Source organism: Sceloporus occidentalis, unplaced genomic scaffold (assembly GCF_023333645.1).
Source record: "Sceloporus occidentalis isolate IW3139 unplaced genomic scaffold, rSceOcc1.0.p SCAF_6, whole genome shotgun sequence".
Classification (NCBI taxonomy): Eukaryota; Metazoa; Chordata; class Lepidosauria; order Squamata; family Phrynosomatidae; genus Sceloporus; species Sceloporus occidentalis.
Genome location: NW_028316986.1, coordinates 89,600,332 through 89,622,755, shown reverse-complemented (window position 1 = coordinate 89,622,755; position 22,424 = coordinate 89,600,332). Strand labels below are relative to the sequence as shown.

The following is a 22,424-nucleotide window of genomic DNA, read 5'->3' as shown; positions in this document are numbered from 1 at the left end:
TACATTTACAGTACTGTATACCAGTCCTTCTCAGGCTATCTGATGTGGGGGACCAACATTTTCCCCTCTAGATATGCTAGGTATATATACCATTATTCATGCCCACTGACAATTGTTTCTTTCCTAGAAACCCATTAAGTACAGAAGCAAATGGTGCACCAATCCATGGACCACTGCTTTGGGTAGTAATGCTATGAACTGTCATCCCACTTCATTTACTTAGATTTCACCATTCATAAAAATCACAGGCAGGTAAGTTCTTCCTCTTTTTGACAGATTTTGCCCTACTGCAACTATAGAAGAAGACACATGAAAACCTTACCTTGAGCTGCCCTGCGCCACCTTCAAAAGCTGAACAAAACGGTCAACCAATGGTAGGCATATTGGTCCAAGTAATAGTTCAAAGTTGGGCTGCATCAGCTCTGTTAATCCCTTCATAAAACTGCTGTCACAGCAATATACTTTATTATGAGGAGTTATCATATACGGAAGAAATATGTAGTTGCCAGTGCACATCTGTGAAAGAAAAGCGTGTGTTTAGCATAAGAAATAAATGTTTTTAATAATACACTATGTGCAGCCTAATGAAATGTCCTGAAGAATGTGAAAGTTCACCTTTCTATTATATTTCAATGGTCCAATTGAAGTATTACCTAAAACTGTTTTGGGGCTTTGCTCGAACCACACAGCTGGGTTCTTGTATGTTTCTCCACATACAGTGTAACCTATATTCGATGTAAATTTGATTATTACATTTCTTTTAAAAAAATAAACATTTAATGTATTCCCTACCTTTCTCCCAACGTGGCTCATAAAGCTTCTGAGCCATGTTTTTAAATGATTCATCTGGCAAATTCTGTATTATAGTAAACATTTATTATTTATTTGATTGATATTTCTCCTTTGCACCCAAAGAGATTTGCAAGATGACTAACAGAACCACAACAGATAGCTAACAGCAACAAATGCAAAACCAAGCAGAAAGATCTGAACACAGTAAAACACAGTAAACACAGTAGCAATATTTATAAAACAGAAATTAACAATCAATTAATTGAAACTGTAATTATTTTACTTGTCCCTTTTATTCAAGTCATGATCTGCCTACTTTCCTGAACATGATGCCCTAGATGTGTTTGAAATATAAGTCAAATCATCCCTACCCACTAGACCAGGTGGAAATTGCGGTCCAACTTATCTGGACAGTATTAGATTGAGCAAGGTGACTAAACAGAACTACCACAAATGGGAATTTCTCAGACTAGGTACAATTATCAAAACAACCCTAATTTGTATAGCCAGATATTAGGCAGGTGGCAGAGAAAGAAAAGTAGTAGTGAGCAGGTCTTCCAATGGGCTGGAACTAAGTGGTAAATATATTTGCACAGGACATTAAGGCACTGACGTAAAAACAAATAACATTCTTTCTTCCCTAACTCCAAGGACAACACTGCAGTTTTTGAAGCTATGGTTGAGGTCTTATTTTGGTGAAGGCCAGGTCAAGCACTGTGAAACTAATCCTTCAGCATTATGCTGTTGTACCTTAAGAAGCAGGGCCCTTCTCAGTATTACAAGCATAACACAGGTAATAAAGCCTCTAGTAAGGAGGAAAAGGAAAAAATAAACTCATTTTCACAAAAGCATTTTTGTCTACCCAGACCCCCTACTTTTCTTCCTTGTCCTCTGCCTAGCTGGAAGATTTTTTAGCAGCATCAGCACTGGGAGAATGGTAAAGAAAGCCTGGAGAAACACAGACTCTTGATATCAAGTTGCAGCAGTGTGTTTGCAGTAAATGCAGGGCCGGCTCTAGGTATTTTGCCACCCTAGGTGACCCCTGTCGCCCCTCATAATTATTTTCACTTTTATTTCCTTGATTTCCGCTGTTTCGTTTGTTAAAGCTAAACATGACATAAAACTTATGTGCCAATCTTTTGTCAGTATTGAGAATTAGTCAAAAAGCCAATTAGATTTTTACAGGTTAAAGACTTATTTACTGCTGTGGTATTTGAAATGGAGACTAATGCACACATATTCCTTTTGCACGCTGGAAGCATTATTCATTCTGATGATGTGGAAAAATCTGGATCCTATCCCCATGAATTTATGGGATAGTAGTGGTCCATCTATGACCCTCAAAAACTAAAAATCTTCACTCAAGGAGCAGAAAAGGGTGTCAAAAGAAAGAGACGAAAACCAGTAGAGTCACTAGGTGAGAGGACCAGGGCTGCTGCCACACTGCAGAATTAATGCAGATTGATACCACTTTAGCTGCCCTTGGCTCCCATGGTGACCAGCTGTCCTAACCGCAAAGGAGGAGAAGGCACCGCAAAATGTAGGGCTTTCAAGTAAAATGGAGGACATGACCAAGTAAAAGCTGAAACCCCTCATATAAATATAAAGTCATGCTTCTTAGTGATGCTCAAAACAGAGGACATTTTTGGAATTCCTCCTGGACAGAAGACTGAAATGTAAGATATACCCCAGAAAAAGAGGACATCTGGTCATCTTGCTGGTTCTATGCTATAGAGCCCTGGGATTTGTAGTTTGTTGTGGCTCCACTGCTCTCTGACTGAGAAGGCGAATTCTCCTCCAAAAATCCAAATCCCAGGATTCCATAGCAAGGAGCCAGAGCAGTTAAAGCGGTGTCAAATTGCATTACTTCTGCAGTGTAGATGCAGCCTATGAAAAAAGGATGGGAATGGCTCCAGGGTGAGAAAGAAAAGACACATAGTAGGCACAGCCACCAAGAGTAGGCAAGCCGCACTCTCTCAGCCTCAGAAGAAGGCCATGGCAAAGCTTCTCTGAACTCACATTGCCAAGAAAACCCTATAGTAGATTCGCTTCAGGACAGGGCAGACCTCCTCCTTTTCCAGGACCTTCTGTCCAGGAGATATTTTAAACCATCCTCCATTTTAAGCATGACTAAAAAGCATGCATTTACATTTCTAGGAGTGTTTTGAGCTTTTCTTGAGTCCTGTCCTCCCTTTTTCTTGAATGTCTTCCATTTTGTGGTGCCTTCCTTTGTGGTGAAGCATACTGTTTTTAAAGCGTATTGTTGGAGCCAATGTGGAGTAGTTGTTGGAGCACTGGACTATGATGCTGGGTTCAAATCCCAGCTCGGCCATGAAAACCCACTGGGTGGGGGCATCACTCTCTCTCAGCCTCAGAGGAAGGCCATTGCGAGCCTCCTCTGAACAAACCTTGCCAAGGAAACCCCATGAGAGGGTGGCCAGGAGGCAGAAAGGACTTGAGGACACACAGCAACAAACAACAAGGGAATCTAGAAATCTGAGAAAAGGGTGAGTGAGTGGGAAGGGAGGCAAAGATGGGTGGATAGGGAAGAATAAGGCCAAAGTCTGGGAAGGAGGAAGGAGTTATGGGGGGGGGGGGAGAAATGGGGTGATTTTGGGGGAGTCACACTCTCTCAGCCTCAGGGGAAGGCCATGGCAAGCCTTCCCTGAAAGTCTCTCTCTTAGCAAGAAAAAGAGGGAGAGAGGAAGGAAGGAAGGAAGAGAAGAGGGAGGGAGGGAGGGAGGGAGGGAGGGAGGGAAGATGGAGGGAAGAAAGGGGGAAGGTAGGAAAGAAGGAAGGAAGGAAAAGGAAAGAAGGGGGAAGGAAAGAAGATAGAGGGAAGGAAGGAAGGAAGGAAGGAGGAAGGGAAGCGCTCTGGACTCCACAACAAACTCCAGCTCCCAGAATTCCATAGCCTTGAGCCAGAAAGAGTTAAAGCAGTGCCAAACTGAGTTAATTCTCCAGTGTGGACGTAGCCCAGGAGTTGCAGAGCGTAGCAAACTTCTTCCCTCCTTCCAGCCTCAGCAAGCATCTCTCTCTTCCTGCTACTCAGGAGGCTGGCAGGGCTGCTGGCTGCTCTGCTTGCCTGATTCTATGATCCTCCGGCTTCAGCCACTCTCTCTCTTTCTCTCTCTGGCGCCCCCTAGAGGTTGGCGCCCCTAGGCGGCCGCCTACCTTGCCTATATGGACGAGCTGGCCCTGAGTAAGTGCAATAAAGCTTGAACTGGGAAAGAGCAGAATTCTACTGTATCCATGTGCACTGCCTACAATAGGCAAGGTAAACCTGAACTCACTTCAGAATTCCTGAGAATATGTCAACAGTAAAACAGACAGAAGGGGGAAGAGTATATGAACTTGCCTCACCAGCTATCCCTAGGATATTAAAAAATGTACAAGTGTACTTATTTAGCCAACAAAACGGAAATCATAAGAAGCGAGATAAGCTGTTGAAAGAAAAAGTAGTTCCTGGATGCATTTCAGAAGTTGCTTTCAAGTTGTCTCTAGATGGTTAAAAAAAAACATTTTTGGGGGGGCTTATGCAAGGCTTACCTGACCTGGTTGTTTCATTTTGCATATAAATATTGAGCATTTGGAAGAAAAAGTTTGCTGAAACATGTTGGTGCTTTTTTTTTATGGTATATAAACCTATCTGTATTTTTTCATGTTATTTATGCTCTAGTAGCCAAATCTTCTGTTAAGAAGTAATGCCCAAGAATATATTGTTTTCTTTAAATGTGGTATACCTGTATAGTACAATAGCAGGCATATCAGAAAAATCCAAAGCTATCCCACCCTGGTACTACTCAAATATGATCCAGTATTTCAGCAACTATTTTTATGTTAATAATCAATATCTAAGAGAATGATCTTATATTATAAATATCTAGATAGGAGGAACTATAAACCACTTAGAGCTAAAGATTAGAATTAGAAGCAATAATCAAGTTTTTTAATCTGCAGTGGACCATGCTTCCAAATATGCAAGTTCATTTTAAACTTTCTCTCTGTCATAGAAGAAGCTGCTAGCTTTGAGCAAGTGGACATGTTCATTACTGAGCCTGTCACTATTATAATCAGGACCATGCTGTAATCTCACAGTCTTCATTATGTTTTTCTGTAATTGTTCTTGGATAGAATGACAGGAAAATTGCTGAGAATATGATGGTGGTGATGAATCAATTCTTTATACAGTGCTTGTTTTGCCCCATCAGAAAAAAAAACTTCAATAACATATTGCCTCATAATTATTGTTGAAAATACTTCTCTGCAGGGGTTTCTTTATCAAACAGTTGTAACAGATGGCAAAATTCAGAGTATACTATTAAGCCCATTTCTCACATAATTCTCAGCAATCAACTCAACATGTTAATAATATTGTAATGAATATAAATATATAGAAGGATTCTGCTTTGACAAGAAAAAAGGGACATTTTGCTATTTAGCTGAGATGTATTAAAACTAGGATCAGAAATGGGTGCTATCACGCAGGATAATGTATGCGTAATGGGCAATCAGGATATTAAAATTTTAGATAAGCTTTCTCATCTCTCACATTTTTTCATCTTTCACCATTGAACCAATTTTGTCAATTTTCTTTCTTTCTTTTTCTTTTCTTTTTTGAAGGTGATATATTCATCGTATTCCTGTAATAAACCATTCTTTTTCAATACTTTATTCTAGTTGGGGGGGGGGACCAGATATCATCACACAGAGCAGTTATGAAGGAACCTTTAGGGGAAAAGGCATCTTAAGGTAACTTCTTGAGTTAATAGCGAAACTGGACCACATGGAAGAGGATAACACTGTATTATATTACTTTCCATTTTATAAAACTATTTTCTTGAATTAAGATATGTAGTTGTTTTGCTTTATGCATCCTTTTGATGCACAAGGCAAGCCAATCTACAGACTTATAAGAAGTCTTTACATGTAGTATGGATTATCTCCATGATTGCTATTATTTCTTCTTGCTTGCCATTCAGCACAGGTTACTTAACAGTGAGAACACATCATCACAACCATATACTCACAAGCCACCACTGGGAGAGCATGAATCAGGTCAACCATACCAAGTTCTTTCTTCCTGCTTCCACCTTGGCATTCTGTTTTCCCCATAAATCAGCCCTGTCCCAAACATGTGGAGCTTACTCACTTTTCTAGCAGGAGCAGTGTGTAACAATGGGGCCCAGGTCACAGGGTATCCTTCTGTTGTGGGGTGTTGTGGTACAGTAACTTAACACACACCCAGAGTGTCACACAACAGCAGAGGCATTATGTTTTGTGGTTTTCGACTGATATGAGAATGCAACTTCAAAAATCTTTCAACCCATCAATGCATACAAACCTAGGAAGCTGCTTTATACTGAGTCAAGCCCATTGGTCTATCTAGTCCAATATTGTCAACTCTGAGTGCTATGTGATCCCCAGGGATTTCATAGAATCATAGAGTTGGACGAGACCACAAGGGCCAGCCAGTCCAAGCCCTGCCATGCAGGAACTCACAGTCAAAGCACTCCTGACAGATGGCCATCCAGCCTCTGTTTAAAGACCACCAAAGAAGGAGCTTCCACCACACTGTGAGGGAGAGTGTTCCACTGTCGAATAGCTCTCACTGTCAGGAAGTTCCTCCTAATGTTGAGCTGGAATCTCTTTTTCCTGGAGCTTGCATCCTTTATTCCGGGTCCTATTCTCTGGAGCAGCAGAAAACAATCATGCTCCATCTTCAATATGACAACCCTTCAAATATTTAAACAAGGCTATTATATCACCTGTTAAGCTTCTCTTCTCCAGGCTAAACATACCCAGCTCCCTAAATCTTTCCTTGTAGGGCATGCGTTCCAGACCCTTCACCATTTTGGTCACCCTCCTCTGGACATGCTCCAGCTTCTCAACATCCTTTTTGAATTCTGGTGCCCAGAACTGGACACAGTATTCTAGGTGAGGCCTGACCAAAGCAGAATAGAGTGGCACTATTACTTCCCTTGATCTAGACACTATACTTCTATTGATGCAGCCTAGAATTGCATTGGCCTTTGTAGCTGCCACATCACACTGCTGACTCAACTGTGATCTACTAGGGCAGTGATGGAGAACCTTTTACAGACCGAGTGCCCAAACTGCAACCCGGACCCCAATTATTTATTGCAAAGTGCCACATCCCTCTGGCTTTCTAGTAAGAAACTCTGGCAAACTCTTTGCTAGGGCGATAGCATGTGTGCCCACAGAGAGGGCTCTGAGTGCCACCTCTGGCACGCGTGCCATAGGTTCACTATCACTGTACTAGGGGGTCATTCCCACTTGGGGTATAATCCGATCCACTCCACTTTCTAAGCAATTCCCAAAAGATCCCTCGTTCTCACTATGAAAAGGGACCTTTTGTGGAATTGCTTTTTTTTTCTGGGAATGCTTGTAGTTCCCATTAGATGGAGCCGGAGGAAGGTGGCTCTCTTTCTCTCTTCCTTCCCTCCCCTCTGCCCCTTCCTTCCCTTCTTTCCTTTCGCCCTTTCTCCCTTCCACCTCCCTCTCCCACTCCTCACCTTCTCTCTTTCCTTCCTGCCGCCGCCACTTCTCCAGAGCTGACGGGGCTTCTGGTGCTGCTGCTGTGCCTCTGCCACTTGTTCAGTGGTGGCCAACGTGGCAGCAGCGCCGCAAACCTCATCAACTCCAGAGAACCAGCAGCAGTGTGGCAGCAGCACTGCAAGCCCCACCAGCTCGAGAGAAGCAGTGGCAGCGCAGCAGCAGTGACAGACGCCCCACCAGCTCCAGAGAAGCGGCAGTGGTGGGAAGGAAAGAGAGAAGGTAAGCAGGAAGAAAGGAAAAGAAGGGGGAGAGGGTGAAGGAAGGAAGGAAGGATGGATGGAAGAAAGAGAGACCTGCTGCAGGGCAAGGACGGGGGAGCCGGGAGGAGGTAGAAAGATAATTAAAAAACAAATAGAAATAATGGAAAAATCGATCAATCACTAAAGTAAATAATTACTTTAGCAATAGATTAATGTTTCAATTATTTCTATTCCAAAAAAGAAAAGAAAAGAAAAGAAGAGAGAATCGATTCTTATCTGGTGAAGGGCACACTGTACTAGCTGGATTGGACTCCAACTCAACCCTACTTAGTTTCCAAAAGATTCCACTTGGCTCCTTTCAAACTATGCAACGATAGCACTATAACTCCACTTTGTAATTGCCATGTCTATAGCCTTTGAAATCCTGAGGTTTGTAGTTTAGGAAGACACTAGAGCCCTTTGGCTGAGAATTCTAATTACTGTTTTTTTGTGGGTTTTTCAGGCTATGTGGCCATGTTCTAGAAAATTTTCTTCCTGACATTTCACCAGCATGTCATACATTATTGTATGACATGAAGATGCCAGCCACAGATGCTGGCGAAAAGTCAGGAAGAAAATTTTCTAGAACATGGCCACATAGCCCAAAAAACTCACAAAAAAACATGGATGCTGGCCATGAAAGCATTCGACTTCACATTCTAATTACTACTCTCTAAATTGCCAAAATCAGAATTCCAAAACATATGAACAAGGCAGTTAAAGTAGAATCATAGTGCTATAATTGTGTAGTATGAGAGGGCCCCAGGTGAGTTGAGGATGATAGTGTAGAATGTTTCCTTGCACTGAAATCCACCAGTTAGGGTAAGTGTGGGGAGCGTGCCGTTTTCCAGACTTTACTGGATTCCCACTTCCAGCTGATCCTTGGTCATGGTGTCTGGGTAACGCGAGTTGGAATCCAGCAACAATGGAGAGCCACGGGTTCCTCAATCCTGAGTCATGATCATTTCCAAAATTACAATCAGCCCTCTGTAACCATGGATTACTTAGCCACAGATTCAACCATCCACAGTTTGAAAATGTTTTTTAAAAATGTATAAATTCCAAACAGCAAATGTTGATTTTGTAATTTTGTATAAGGGGCACCATTTCTATGTTATTGTATTTAATTGTCCTTGAGCATCCACCAATTTTGGTATTCACGGTGGGGTCTTGAAACCTAACCCAGTGGATACCAAGGGCCAGCTGTATAATAATATAGTTGTCTTAGGCCCGAAGCAGACAGGCCAAAAGGATCGTGCCAGCCCTGATCACGCTAGGACCACAGTGACCACACAGGCCCGGGCCTGATTCCCGGCTGCCACAATCCTAAACTGGGCCACTGGAAAGAGTAGGCTATATCCGCTCCTTTTTTACCTCGTTCTTTATGCTTGGTCTAGCATTGGTATGGCTTCCAGCTACGTTCAGAGTGTGCATAGTCTAAACGCCATGCCCTCAACACAGCCTGAAGCTGCGTCACTTTGCCCATGTGTTTTGGACCTAAAAAGAGGTATCAAGTATAGGGGGAGCACTGAATCTCTTTAAGATGCTACAGTCTTATTTTTCTGTTTCCGACTACAAACTTTAATCTACTTATTTAGTTACCCTGCAGCATACAGTATCTATTTATTTATTGAATGTCATTTATATGCCACTTTACTCCCAAGATGAGATCCAAGGCAGCTTTAAAAATAGACCTTAAATATTTTTACAATAAAAAATTAAAAACCATTAAAAATTCCCACATTGAACATTATAAAATCAAAAAGAGACAAAATTCCCAATTTGGCAGTCTTTCACAAAATATAGGGTACCAGAAACAATGACTGACAATAGTTTTCCTGCAATCCTGACCATCACCATTTACAAGTTTGCTCTAGGGAAACTTAATGGAACTCTGATAATATGAAGGAGCTCTCAAAAAATGAAGAATTAATGCATGCTTTAATACACACATACATACATGCTGCATTTTTATTATTGTTAGCTGCCTCAGGGATTATATAAATCATAATAAAAATACATTACATTAAACAAAATAAATATACTTTTTAGTTGCATTAGGCATAAACCATATGTATGTACTTAGAAGGATGCACAAATTATTTAATGAAAAGTTGGCTGCCTTCCTAAAACATGAGCAGTTCAAGACAAAAAGGCTTGAAAAGCAACGCCATAGATGAGATAGACCTCAAACAAACACCAAGATTTTATGACTGGCACCCAAAATTAAATAATCATTTCACTTGTTTCTCTGAACACATAATCATTTTTCAATGATTTTGATGGTACAGAAAAAAAATGTCAATACCCCAAGTTAAAGTGCTATAAAAAAAACAAGTCCTGAGGCTTTTTTTCTCATTTCAAAAACATAATCACTTCCTAACATATTTCCTGATCTTGATACAGTGTTCTGGTGTAGCCACCGAATACACAATACAGGAAAAAAATCCTGATAAATTCCGTTACTGAATTTCCTTTACATGAATGCAAATGAAAGAAGTACGCATGAGAAAGTTCACAAGTAACATTTGACATATGTTTGAGAACATACCAAATATAAAGTGTAGTAACTATAATGTCAACCAAAAGAGAAAACTAATAACTAATAATTCTAGTAAAAACTCATCATAGCTAATAAATCCGAACAGTGCTGGAACAGCATGAAAGGAAACTGTGTCTAGCTAACACAATTAAAGGCCTGCATGGGAATCTGCAGTAAACATTTGAATGGAGTATGGAAAATTGTGATATGTTTTTGTATGAAATATTTTTATAATTTTAGTGTAAACATATTGCTCTGTATGTTATAGAACTAATTGACTGTGGAAGTTTTAAAGGGTTTTAATTATTTTTGTAATTTAATGGCTATAACCTGTATTTGGTTGTCATGAATAAATTGTTCATGTTCTTTATTAGTTTTCCTAATAAGACAAGGAATAGGTCAGCATCCTGTGATTCCCTCCTTTTTGCAGTTTTTGTCAATTTAGAAAGACTGTTGGCACATACATCATGACAACTTGGCTGCAGCCCATCCAGCTCCCCCAAAGCTCATTCTTGAATCTTGATAAGACTCAAGAGACACTTTAGGCTTTGTGTGCCATAAACAGCTGTGTGTGAAGTTATTTTCTGAATCGATTTTACTGACAATCAAGTGGACACATATTGTAAAAGGCAGATGTATACCTTTACTCTTGTTTACAGAGGCACATGAAAAATGGAACACGGCTGCTGTGCCTTTAATAGTTGCACAGAAGACAGAAATCCATATGTAACAAACATTTCTGCATAACTAAAAATATATACTTACATTATTCTTCTGACAAATAATTTCCTAAAAAGAAAAAGATAACCAGTCTTAAATAACTTATGCATGCATTTATACTTAATAAATATGTATAACCTTAAAATTTTATGTTTCTTTTACTGATTTCTTTTGGCAAGAGATAAGGAGATGGAGGGTATGATGTTGTTTCCTGAATGCAAAGGATGGAGTTACTGTACATTTACTGGACTTTCTCCTGTGGTTTTAAAAGAAGTCTGGGTCACAAAAATTAAGTAGGCAAAGCCTTTTTGTGCATGGAGATAAAGTAATAGGAAAAGCTAAATGTTTCTTATTCATGACAGTTTGTTATTAAAAGTGCTGGAATAAAGCCAAAGGAACAACAGAAGGAAGAAGAAAAGAGTAGCAACCGTAAATACAAATAATGTTTTGAGTATTGGACTACAACTCTGGAAACCAGGATTTGAATCCCTGTTCAGCCATGGAAACCTACTGTATGACCTTTGGCAAGTTACACTCTCTCAGCCTCAGAGGAATGCAAAGACAAATCCTCTCTGACCACATCTTGCCAAGAAAAACCTGCGATAGGATTGCCGTAAGTCAGAAACTACTTTAAGGCACACAACAAATGTGAACTGATGTGAACACATAAAGAGCTCGTAATTTACTAACAAACCATTTGCATATCCATTTCTATTATGTATGCTGGCATTTTTCCTTACAGAGCTGGCAGACAAACATTGTGTTATTGTTCCAGCATTGATTTCTTTCCCCACATGGTTCACAGATTGACATGCCATGGACAGAAATATAAATTTACTGTAAAGGGAGGAGGTGAAATACATATTCCTAATGGAGCAACTCTTCATACCTGAGACAATTCTTACCTAAGGAGCTGAACAGACCACTCCGAAGGGGCGGCTTGAAGAAAACCAGATTAGAGCTGCAGCAACTGCATGCCGTGGCCCCAATCTACCTTTTTTCTGGTACAAAAAGAAGGGGCAAATTGCTGCTCCTTTTCGTGCTGGCAAAAAGGTGGCTTTTCCCACACCACTGCGGCTTTACAGAGCTCCTGTGGTGTGTAAACACTGCATTGCTGGAGCACCCGGAAGCCAGACTATTTTTGAGCAACTGGACGAAGCGAAGCCAGCTTCTGGATGGCTTCAGAGCATGTGGCATCAAAACACCACACTCTGAAGGCGCTCAAAGGGGCAGTCTCCTTCACCCCTAAGACAATGTTTTAGGACTATATTAAAGATATAATTATTGGAAAGTTCATATTCATCAAGTTTTCATCTCGCATTATGTTCTGCATCTTTTTGTGAGTCCACTGCTTCTCTACCATCTTTTGCATGTTTACGATTCAGAAGAGCACCAAGGGATCAGTGGGCGCAAAAAGAGGTGAGACTCAAGTGCTCAAGGCACTTGCTGGAAAGTGACAGCTTTTTCCCCACCAAAAGTTCATTTAATATAAATTCAAAGAGAGCCAACATGGTATAGTGGCTTGTGCTGGACTGTGACTCTGGAGAGCAGGGTTTGATTTCTGGCTCGGCCATGAAACCCATTGGGTGACCTTGAGCAAATCATATGCTCTCAGCCTCAGGGGAAGGCAATGAATGACAAGCCTCATCTGAATCTTGCCAACAAAACCCCATGATAGGTGATAGGGTTGTCTTAAGGTCACAATAAGTCAGAAATGACTTGAAAGTAAACAACAACAACAACATAGACTGATCACTATATCTCAATATAACCCACTTCACATGGTTGTTGTGAGGATAAAAATGGAGAGGAGAGGTCATAGGGGAGGGAAGCGGAAGCAGGCTTTAAATATAACAAAAAATAATATAAATAGGACTGAATTTTTACTTGTAACATGTACTCTGGTCCATCATGTAGTTAAGCTTTTATTACAGAAATGCTTTTGTGGTCAAAATCTAGTTAAAGGGGATTTTCCCTGAGGTTCAAAGAGACTACATTAGGCAGGGCTTTGGGAAGGGCAGGTTTTTTTTTCATAATGATACTTAAATTGCTTTGGTCTCTGAGTTTGTTTTACTACCAGCACCTCCTTCAGAATGAATTTTTGAAACCTTTACCAGCTACTAGGACACCATGATGACAGATAATACTGAGAACTGTGTGGGCATGGAGATCTTTACCACAATGCAATCATCCATTTCTCTGAATGATCCCCAGGAAACCCTCCCTCAGCCCACACACTGATCCCTTTTTCATTCTATGAAGGCATCTGTTACCTTCAATGACTGTAGAGAGTCTGCATTTGTATCACAGTAGAGAATTATGTTGTTGGCCATGCTGAAGCTCTCTCGGACTCCTAGATGATAAAACAGGGAGGGCTGACGGAAAGCATCACTCATTTCCACCACTGCAATATCTACAAGAAAGAGCAAAACACATACTTGTCAGATCTACTGTTAAACCTTGGTGCTCAAAATAAACTTTCAATTGACTTGTTGAATTTTCTGCATATCCATCAAAGACAGCTGGTACAATGGAAGAGAGAAATTATTAAAGAAGCCAGTTCCAAGCACCACTGACTAATGCCAAAGTAGCTCTTGTAAAACTTCTGCAACAGGAAGACAGTATCTATACTGCTTTTGTTCATAAAGATGGTGCTTTAGACTGTGGAAGGGAAGGGATTTCCCCTTTTAAAATAGTGAATGGAAAAAAAGGAACATTGAGTACATAATCCTCTGATAGTCGATGTTCTTTGTAGCAAACCCAACACTGACTTTATACCAACTCTTCCAGTCTACAATTCTGTGTTTAATGGGTCAGTCTTTGAAATAGACCTTACATATAGGAAAGATTCTAGAGCAGATCATTAATAATAATAATAATAACAATAATAATAATAAACTGTTTATTTTTATACCGCTTTCCCTCGAGATCAAAGCGGTTCACATCTACTAAAACTATGACATATGTCATAATACAATATAAAAACAATTAAAAACATTCAATTAGAATTACAACTATTCAATAGGATTATCTAAAAACAACTATAAACTATCAACGTATCTTAATCTAATTGGGGAATACATTCTCTACAGACAGTCGGGAGGGTATGCTTGCTGGAAGAGATAGGTTTTCAATGCCTTTTTAAAGGCTTCCAGTGTACCGCTAAAGCGGATCTCTTCCGGGAGTGCCTTCCAAAGAGTAGGCGCTATCGCTGTATAAGCTCTTTGATGGGTTGTTGCCAGTCTCACCTTAGGGTGTTCGAGTAGCAATTTCCCCATTGTTCTAAGGGTGCGGGGCGGATTGTGTAAGGAGAGGCGTTCGTTCCCTCAAGTAACTCGGGCCTGAGAACATCTAGATAGCAATTCCATAATCACAAGAAGTCAACATGGGTTTCAGAGAAACAAGTCATGCCAGACAAATCTGATCTAATAATAATAATAATAATAATAAATTTATTTGTAACCTGCCCCTCTGAGAACAATCGGGGCAGCTAACAAGTTAAAAATATACAACATATCAAATTCCTGGTACCCTCCCCCCCCTTAAAAAGGTATTGAATCTAACAAAGAATTAAAACCATACATGTTAAAACTGACCGAAGGGTCAAACAACAAGACAATACAACAGAACAATAATCAATACAACAGTTTTCAATGGGAGCAGCAGTATCTCTTTATGGGAGTTTCCTGAGGCCGGGTTGGCTATTCTGGAAAGGCCTGCCAGAAGAGATCCGTCTTAACAGCCTTTTTAAAGCTGTCTAAGGATGTAAGCAGACGGATCTCATCCGGCAGGCCGTTCCACAGTCGGGGGGCGACGATGGAAAATGCCCTCTGGGAGGTAGCCGAGAGAGCCTAGATTTTTGTGGCTGAAGTAGGCCTCTCCCAGAGGAGCGGAGTGCGCGGGGAGGATTGTAGGGGAGAAGGCGGTCCCGGAGATAGTTTGGACCCAAGCCATTTAGGGCTTGATCTCTTTCTTTGATAAAATTACCAGCTTGGTAGATGAAGGGAATGCTGTGGATATAGTATATCTTGATTTCAGTAAGGCCTTTGACAAGGTTTCCCATGACATTCTTGCAAACAAACTTGTAAAATGTGGGCTAGACAAGGTAATTGTTACATGGATTTGTAATTGGTTGACCAGCCGAACACAAAGGGCGCTCAACAATGGCTCCTTTTCATCCTAGAGAAAAGTGACCAGTGGGGTCCCACAGGGGTCTGTCCTGGGCCCAGTGTTATTCAACATCTTTATCAATGACTTGGAGGACAGAATTGGGGGCATACTCATCAAATTTGCAGATGACACCAAATTAGGAGAAATAGCTAATACTTCAGAGGAGAGAATAAAAATTCAAAATGACCATAATAGACTAGAAAACTGGGCCAAAGCTAACAAAATGAAATTCAACACAGAGAAATGTAAGGTACTGTACTTAGGGTGGAAAAATAAAATGCACAGATACAGGATGGGGGACACCTGGCTGAATGAAACTACATGTGAAAGGGATTTAGGAGTCCAAGTAGACCACAAATTGAACATGAGTCAACAGTGTGATGCAGCAGCTAAAAAGGCCAATGCAATTTTAGGCTGCATCAATAGAAGTATAGTGTCTAGATCAAGAAAAGTAATAATGCCACTATTTTCTGCTTTGGTCAGGCCCCACTTGGAATATTGTGTCCAGTTCTGGTCACCATAATTCAAAAAGGACATTGAGAAACTGGAGTGTGTCCAAAGGAGGGCGAGTAAAATGGTGAAGGGTCTGGAAACCATATCCTATGAGGAACGACTTAGGGAGCTGGGGATGTTTAGCCTGGAGAAAAAGAAGGTTAAGAGGCGATATGATAGCCCTGTTTAAATATTTGAAGGGATGTCATATTGCAGAAGGAGCAAGCTTGTTTTTTGCTGCCCCAGAGAACAGAACCCGGAATAATAGATGCAAGCTACAGGAAAAGAGGTTCCACCTCAACATTAGGAGGAACTTCCTGACAGTAAGGGCTGTTTGACAGTGGAATAAACTCCCTCGGAGTGTAGTGGAGTCTCCTTCTTTGAAGGTCTTTAAGCAGAGGCTGGATGGCCATCTGTCGGGGATGCTTTGATTGAGAGTTCCTGCATGGCACATGGACAAGATGGCCCTTCTAGTCTCTTCCAACTCTACAATTCTATGATTCTATATAGAGTCAAATCATTTTCAATGCCTTTCTGCATCAGTGGCTCTACTACAGACCATTGAGAACTATGGAAAATTCTGTGACAGACAGGCTGAACTCCTACAGTGCAGATTAGGCTTTTTGACCACCACCTCCTCCTCCACAAATACACCCAAACTCTCCCTAAAGCTTCACATTGCAGGGTAAGATCAGCAGCAGAGTTAAGCAGCCTTTCAGTGCAACCTGTATGCCATCTTTAGGAAGTCTGATGATCTTTCAACCAGGGATTTTGGATTTCATTGTTCCTTTCCAGAGGATTTTCTTATGGGCTTCACACAAATAGTCATCTGACAGATCTGGAATGTTTTCTCTACTGCCATCAATTAAAAAAACCAACAACCTCTATTAACTAAAAAGCCTGGAAAAACAGACCATTCAAAACCTGTTTTCTGGAATTCTTTAATCATCTTAAAATCTATTTCATGATCTGATCACTTACACCATCTACCTAAGCGGCAATTGCAAGGGATATAGCAAGAATAATATCAAGGGCTAAGAAAACATAATGTTTTCACAGCCAAAATAATATTCTAGATTTCATATTTATAATGCATGATTATTGTTAATCTACAGTGCTATATAAATATAATAATAATAATAGTTAGGAATTTTGATATGTAAATTGCAAAGTTTTCTGAAAGGTAGCAAATTCATGATCCACAGATGTCAGTATCTGATCAGATAGCTAATCTACAGATTTCTGCAATTAATAGTGTAAGTACTTTATTAACAGTACAGACAAATACACACCAAAAATTTATTCCCATATTTGATACCTAATAACTTGAAATTCTTCATAGCAACAAACTAGCCAATATGCTACATGCACAGGCCTAACCAAATGGCAGGTCTAGTTGTAGCATAATTTTCAGAGACCGTTCTGTTCCTCTCCTTTTAACTGTACTGTACTATAAAGTTCCCCACAGGCAATATGACACAGGAGTTTAGATGCCATTAAAACAAAAATGTTCCTTCTCTCTTGTGGCAGAGGTTATTGCCAAAGGATGCTGTCTGTCTCTGGATGGCTGAATCAGTGAATGTGGGAAACTGTGGATAAAAAGATGAATATGTCAAATCGCAAGGGACATAAAACCCTTAACTTTCTTTAATCCACTTCCAACAAAGTGTGAAACAAAATCATAACAACATATGTGATATTTAAAATATGAGGCTTTCATCATATACCCCTTCTCTTAATCAGCACCTGTCTAAATTAATTCAGTCACAACATTTACATGCTGTTTTCTTGAGATCTTGTTTTGCTTTGCTTATTTTATGTCTGGATGTTTCTCAGTACAAATCATGCAAAGGCAAGCCCAGATGCTGACAAAGAAGCTACAGCAGTGTTGAAGGAGTGCTTTAAAATGAACTGTAGTGAGACTAAAATGTGTGATATAAAGCTGTGTATTATACACATCAAGCCTAAATACCTGAAAAAAACAGATCCTGTCTGATCATGGAAGCTAAGCACAGCCAGGTCTAGGTAGTACTGGGAAGGCAGACTGCCAGGAAAAGCAAGTGCTGTAGAGGTTACCTTCAGAGGAAAGCAAAGGCAGACTTCCTCTCAATAAACCTTGTCATGAAAACCCTATCATTCACTTGCCATAAGTGGGAATTGACCTGAAGGCACATAAACACAATCATATGGACTGGGTAGGGCAAAGTGAAAAACACTTAGATCTGTCTGTCTGTCTATCTATCTATTGACCTACCTACCTACCTATCATCCACTATCTAAAGATCTCAAAGCTGTATGCAAAAAAATCAAACCTGACTAATTTAACGTATCACACAATAAAAATCAGGGGTTTAAAAAGGCATTTTCCTGGGACATTCCCATGACGTTGCGATTAGAGAGGACTTATCCCAAGAAGAATCCCATGAATGAATTGTTTCTGGAGCATTCTTGGTTCTTGCTGGGATAAGTCCTCTCTAAGTGGAATGTGTGGGAAAATCTTTCCAGTGATCATGCAAATGTCCCGGGAAAATGCCTTTTCAAATCCCCGTTTTCTCCTGATTTCCCCTGTGTGATAAAGTTCCTAGTGTAAAGAACAAAATGATTTTAAAAGGTTAAATATATATTGAAAAATTTAATAATCTTAAAATGACAGATTACAACTGGTTAAAATAGTTTAAAACTATTTAAAAGCATGCACATGTGAAGGTTTGTGTAAAATTAATTAGGCTCCAAAGGCTTCAATGAATGATCACATTTTTACTTGATGCTGGAATGGCAACAACGTTAGTTGATGAGGGCATTCCATAATTGGGATGCCATAGCAGAGAAAGACCTTTCCTGCATCCTTCCACAGTGTATCGCTCTAACTGATGGGACACAGAAGAGGGCCCATCCAGCAGATTTCAGTTCTTGGGCAAAAATATATAGGGAGCAGCATTCCTTCAAGTAATGAGGTCTCAAGCTCTGTAGGGCTTTGATTGTCATTACTAGCACTTTTGAGTTCAGACAAGAAGTGTATTGGTGCCAATGCAATTCCTTTAAGATTGGCATTATATTATTTTTGTATGACTTGACAGCTGCTGCATTTTTCACTTGCCATGGTTTCTGAGTTGTTTTTAAGGGCAGCTCCATGGAGAGTGTATTGCAGCAATATAATCAGGAAGTTAGCAGAGTATGGACTATTGTTGCCAAGTTGTCTCTGTCCTGGAAAGACCACAGATGACAGACCAGTTGAAGCTGGCACCAAAAATGGTGAGCCATAGAGTCCAATTGTGCGTCCAGTGACAAACATGGATCTAAGAGTATTCCCAAAATGCACACCTGCTTCTTCCAGGGGAGTGCAACCCCAGGACACATGATTTACCCAATTTCAGGAACTGCGAATCATCAATCCACAGAACCTCCATCTTATCAAGATTCAGCTTCAGTTTATTGCCCTTCACCTAGTCCATTATAACATCAAAATACTGGCCCAGTACCTGCACAACCCTATGTACCTCTGACGATAAGGAGTAGAGCTCAGTGTCACCAGCATACTGATGGCACCCCACTCCAAATCACCTCCTCCAGTAGCTTCACTAGCTTTGCATATGACTATGCAGAGTTCTGCAATTTCTAAGTGCATAAGAAATTGGGATACCCCACTCTTGTCAGCTTACCACATTCTAACAAATCCACTGAATTATGTAAGAGTTCGCCTCAGTTTCTGTGTGCAGCCATACCCATATTATGCTCTTTTCAGTGAAAATTATATTCTCTCACCTTATGTTAATCAGCCATGAAGCTACCTTCCCCCTGAACTTCTACCGCATAATCTTCAGTAACATAATTCTCCTTAGCAACACAGCTCTTACTAAAACAAGCATCCTTCTACTCCTACAGAATCATAAAGGCAACCCAAGATCTGTCTTTCCTCATGAAAACACCACGTGCTTTTCTCACCCAAGGCACATTCTTCTCCTACGCCTTCTGTAAAACATGTTGATTTTTCTGAGAAAACGTGCTAATTTTTTTAATGGCAGAAAAAAGAAAAAAAGAAGAATCAATTGGCTGTAAAACAAATTGTGAAGCAAACTGTCTTTTTCAGAATCTGGTAAGCAATTAAGATTTTTTTTGCATGGGGGGGCTGTTAAAATTAAAAACATATTGTGTCATCAGCACTATTTCTATCTACAAATTAATAAGATCTTTCCACTGATAATTCATCACTAGGAAGTAAAGAGAACTGGAATATGAATGAGTGGTGCAATTAAATACTTATTTGAAAAGGTTTAAGGGATTAATCAACAGACTAGTTGATTATCTGACTAGTCAATTAGTTGACTATTAGTCACAGCTTATGTTGACTATCAGTCAACTAACTAGCTATCAGTTAAGATCAATACATCAATATATCTCTATCAAGCTATATCTATTGATAAGGAAATAGACTGTGTCATTGTACTATTGTGGCGACAATGTAATGGATCTACAATTTCCTCCCATCAACAGTGGGATGCCTTCTGTTCAAAGAAAGTTAACTAATCCAGCAGACATATTTGAGGGTAACCAGGCTGACCATGCAAAATACAACAAAATACAAAATTCACAAAAGGAGCAGTCCCCCCCCCCCCCCGCCCAGCATAAAATATGTCATGCAAGCTTTGGAGGCTCTGCTGGCTACTTCATCAGTCAAAAGATGTTTTAAAGTCATACTGGAGAAGAAAAGTGACAATGGTAGAGTCACAGGCCTACATTTTGTAACAGATGAGGTTTCTGTTTATCAGCTATGTTGGTCTAGAATACAGTCAGAGGCCACTTCCTTTGTTGGCCGTGTGGGCACCAGGCACAAAGGATGGTAAAAGACAGGTAATAACATTTCAGTTCCATTAGCCAAAAAAAAGTAACTTCCCTTGAGATCCAGGTTGTTCCTGTCCTGTGCGAAGCTAACTGTTCCTTTCATAGGCAGAGAAAACTCAATTTCTCAAGAAGTCCCTTTGCTGTTACATCTGTAAAACTGTTTAGGTGCTCTACAGGTAAAACATGCCAATTGTAGTGCAAATGGAAGAGTTTTACCTTTGCTGGAAGTAAAAAACACAAAGAGTCCATTAACTCCCAGTCTATTAACTCCCATCTTCTTAAAGTTCCCCCTGATGTAGCAACATTTGGTATCTTCAAATCCAAGGAACATATTCAGGGTATTTCAAACAGAGACATATTCAGGGGTTTCAGCAGAATACTTCCATTAGTGTAATGAGGAAGAAGGCAATTTTCACCAATTCCTGACTCTGCCTTTGGCCCTCTGTCTTGCTCTCTCTGGGGGGCCTTCGGTAATACAATCTGCCCTCCTCATATGTAAGGGATCCGTTCTGAAACACACACACCGCGGCGTATGGGGAAAAGAGTGTATGCTCAAGCCCCAGAGAAAATAATGGGGCATGTGCTCACAGCAGTGCATGCTCATGGCAGCATGGGTACGCGCCCCATTACTTTTGCCGGGGCTTGCCTTTCACATAAGCTCAAAGCCACGGAAGGCAAGCCCACCTATGGGAAAGGCTGACTGTATATTGGAAGGCTGCAGTGGGTCAACAGGGGGAGGGATAATTAGTGAACAGCATTTTCCCTTCTTTGTTGCTGAGTGATATGTGAGCAGAAATTAGCTCAAAGCAGCTAACAACACCCCTAAAAACACGGTGAACAAGAAAACCATAAAAATCATAGAATCATAGAGTTGGAAGAGACCGCACGGGCCATCCAATCCAACCCCCTGCCATGCAGGAAATCCAAATCAAAGCATTCCCGACAGATGGCCATCTAGCCTCTGCTTAAAGACCTCCAAGGTCATCACCAAAAACAAATGAGACAATAAAACCAATAGGCAATTAACATTAAACAAAAAAGAAAAGGCAGTATATTGCTTGTTCAAAAATGCAAATATGATTGTCATAATTAATCAATTACAATTTGCTTAATCAGATTGCAGCCCTAGTAATGAACACCTAAACAGTACAATATGATTGATAAATGTGACAGGGACCCGTGATTCACATGGGATAATAATGCAGCACACTGAATGATGTATTATTGAGATGTATTACTGGAGAAGAGTATTGAGGATACCATGGTTGGCCAAACAGACAAACATTTGGGTCCTAGAACAAATCAAGCCCGAACTCTCCCTGGAAGTCAAGATGACTAAATTGAGGCTGTCATACTTCAGCCACATCATGAGAAGGCATGACTCATTAGAAATGACAATAATGCTAGGGAAGATAGAGGGCAATAGAAAGAGAGGAAGATCTCATGCCAGGCGGATATACTGAGGGAGACCATGGGCCTGCAGGACCCGAGCAGAGAGACAGAGGATGGGGGGCTTGGAGATGTGTCATTCACAGGGTCAACGTATGTCAAGACTGACTGTAAGGCAGCTAACAACAAAACTAGATTGGAGAACAACTCTGTTCCTATCTGCTCCAAGAGCTCTATACCCCCTTGCCAATGTACAGCTTGTCTGCTTATCTAATCTGCTGGGGAAACTGAGCAAGGGATGCGGTGGCTTAGAGGTTAAGATGCCAATTCTGACGACTGAAAGATCGGAAGGTTGGCAGTTCAAGGCCTGAGTGCTGCATGATGGGGTGAGCTCCTATCACAAGTCCCAGCTTCAGCCAACCTAGCAGTTCGAAAGTGTGCAAATGCAAGTAGATAAATAGATACCACTTAGGTGGGAAGGTAACGGTGTTCTGTGAAGTCATGCCACATAGCCACCAGAGTAATCCTTGGACAACTCTGGCTCTTCAGCTTAGTAACAGAGTACCGCCCCCTACAATCAGTTACGACTAGACTGAATGTCAAGGGACTACCTTTACCTTTATCGTCTATTATCCCCTCTGTTGTAAACCGCTCGGATTCCC

General features: G+C 40.6%; 1 protein-coding gene across 1 annotated transcript in view; it reads right to left on the bottom strand.

The window, feature by feature from the left end:
- The window catches only part of MAP3K5 (mitogen-activated protein kinase kinase kinase 5), a 155,280-nt gene that overhangs the window by 73,506 nt on the left and 59,350 nt on the right, over positions 1 to 22,424 (bottom strand). The window contains exons 2-4 of the mRNA XM_089530296.1: positions 13,146 to 13,285; positions 10,918 to 10,941; positions 323 to 516 (exon numbers count right to left, since the gene is read on the bottom strand). Of these exons, the coding sequence (XP_089386422.1) occupies positions 323 to 516; positions 10,918 to 10,941; positions 13,146 to 13,285 (358 nt within the window). The remainder of the gene's footprint in view (positions 1 to 322; positions 517 to 10,917; positions 10,942 to 13,145; positions 13,286 to 22,424) is intronic.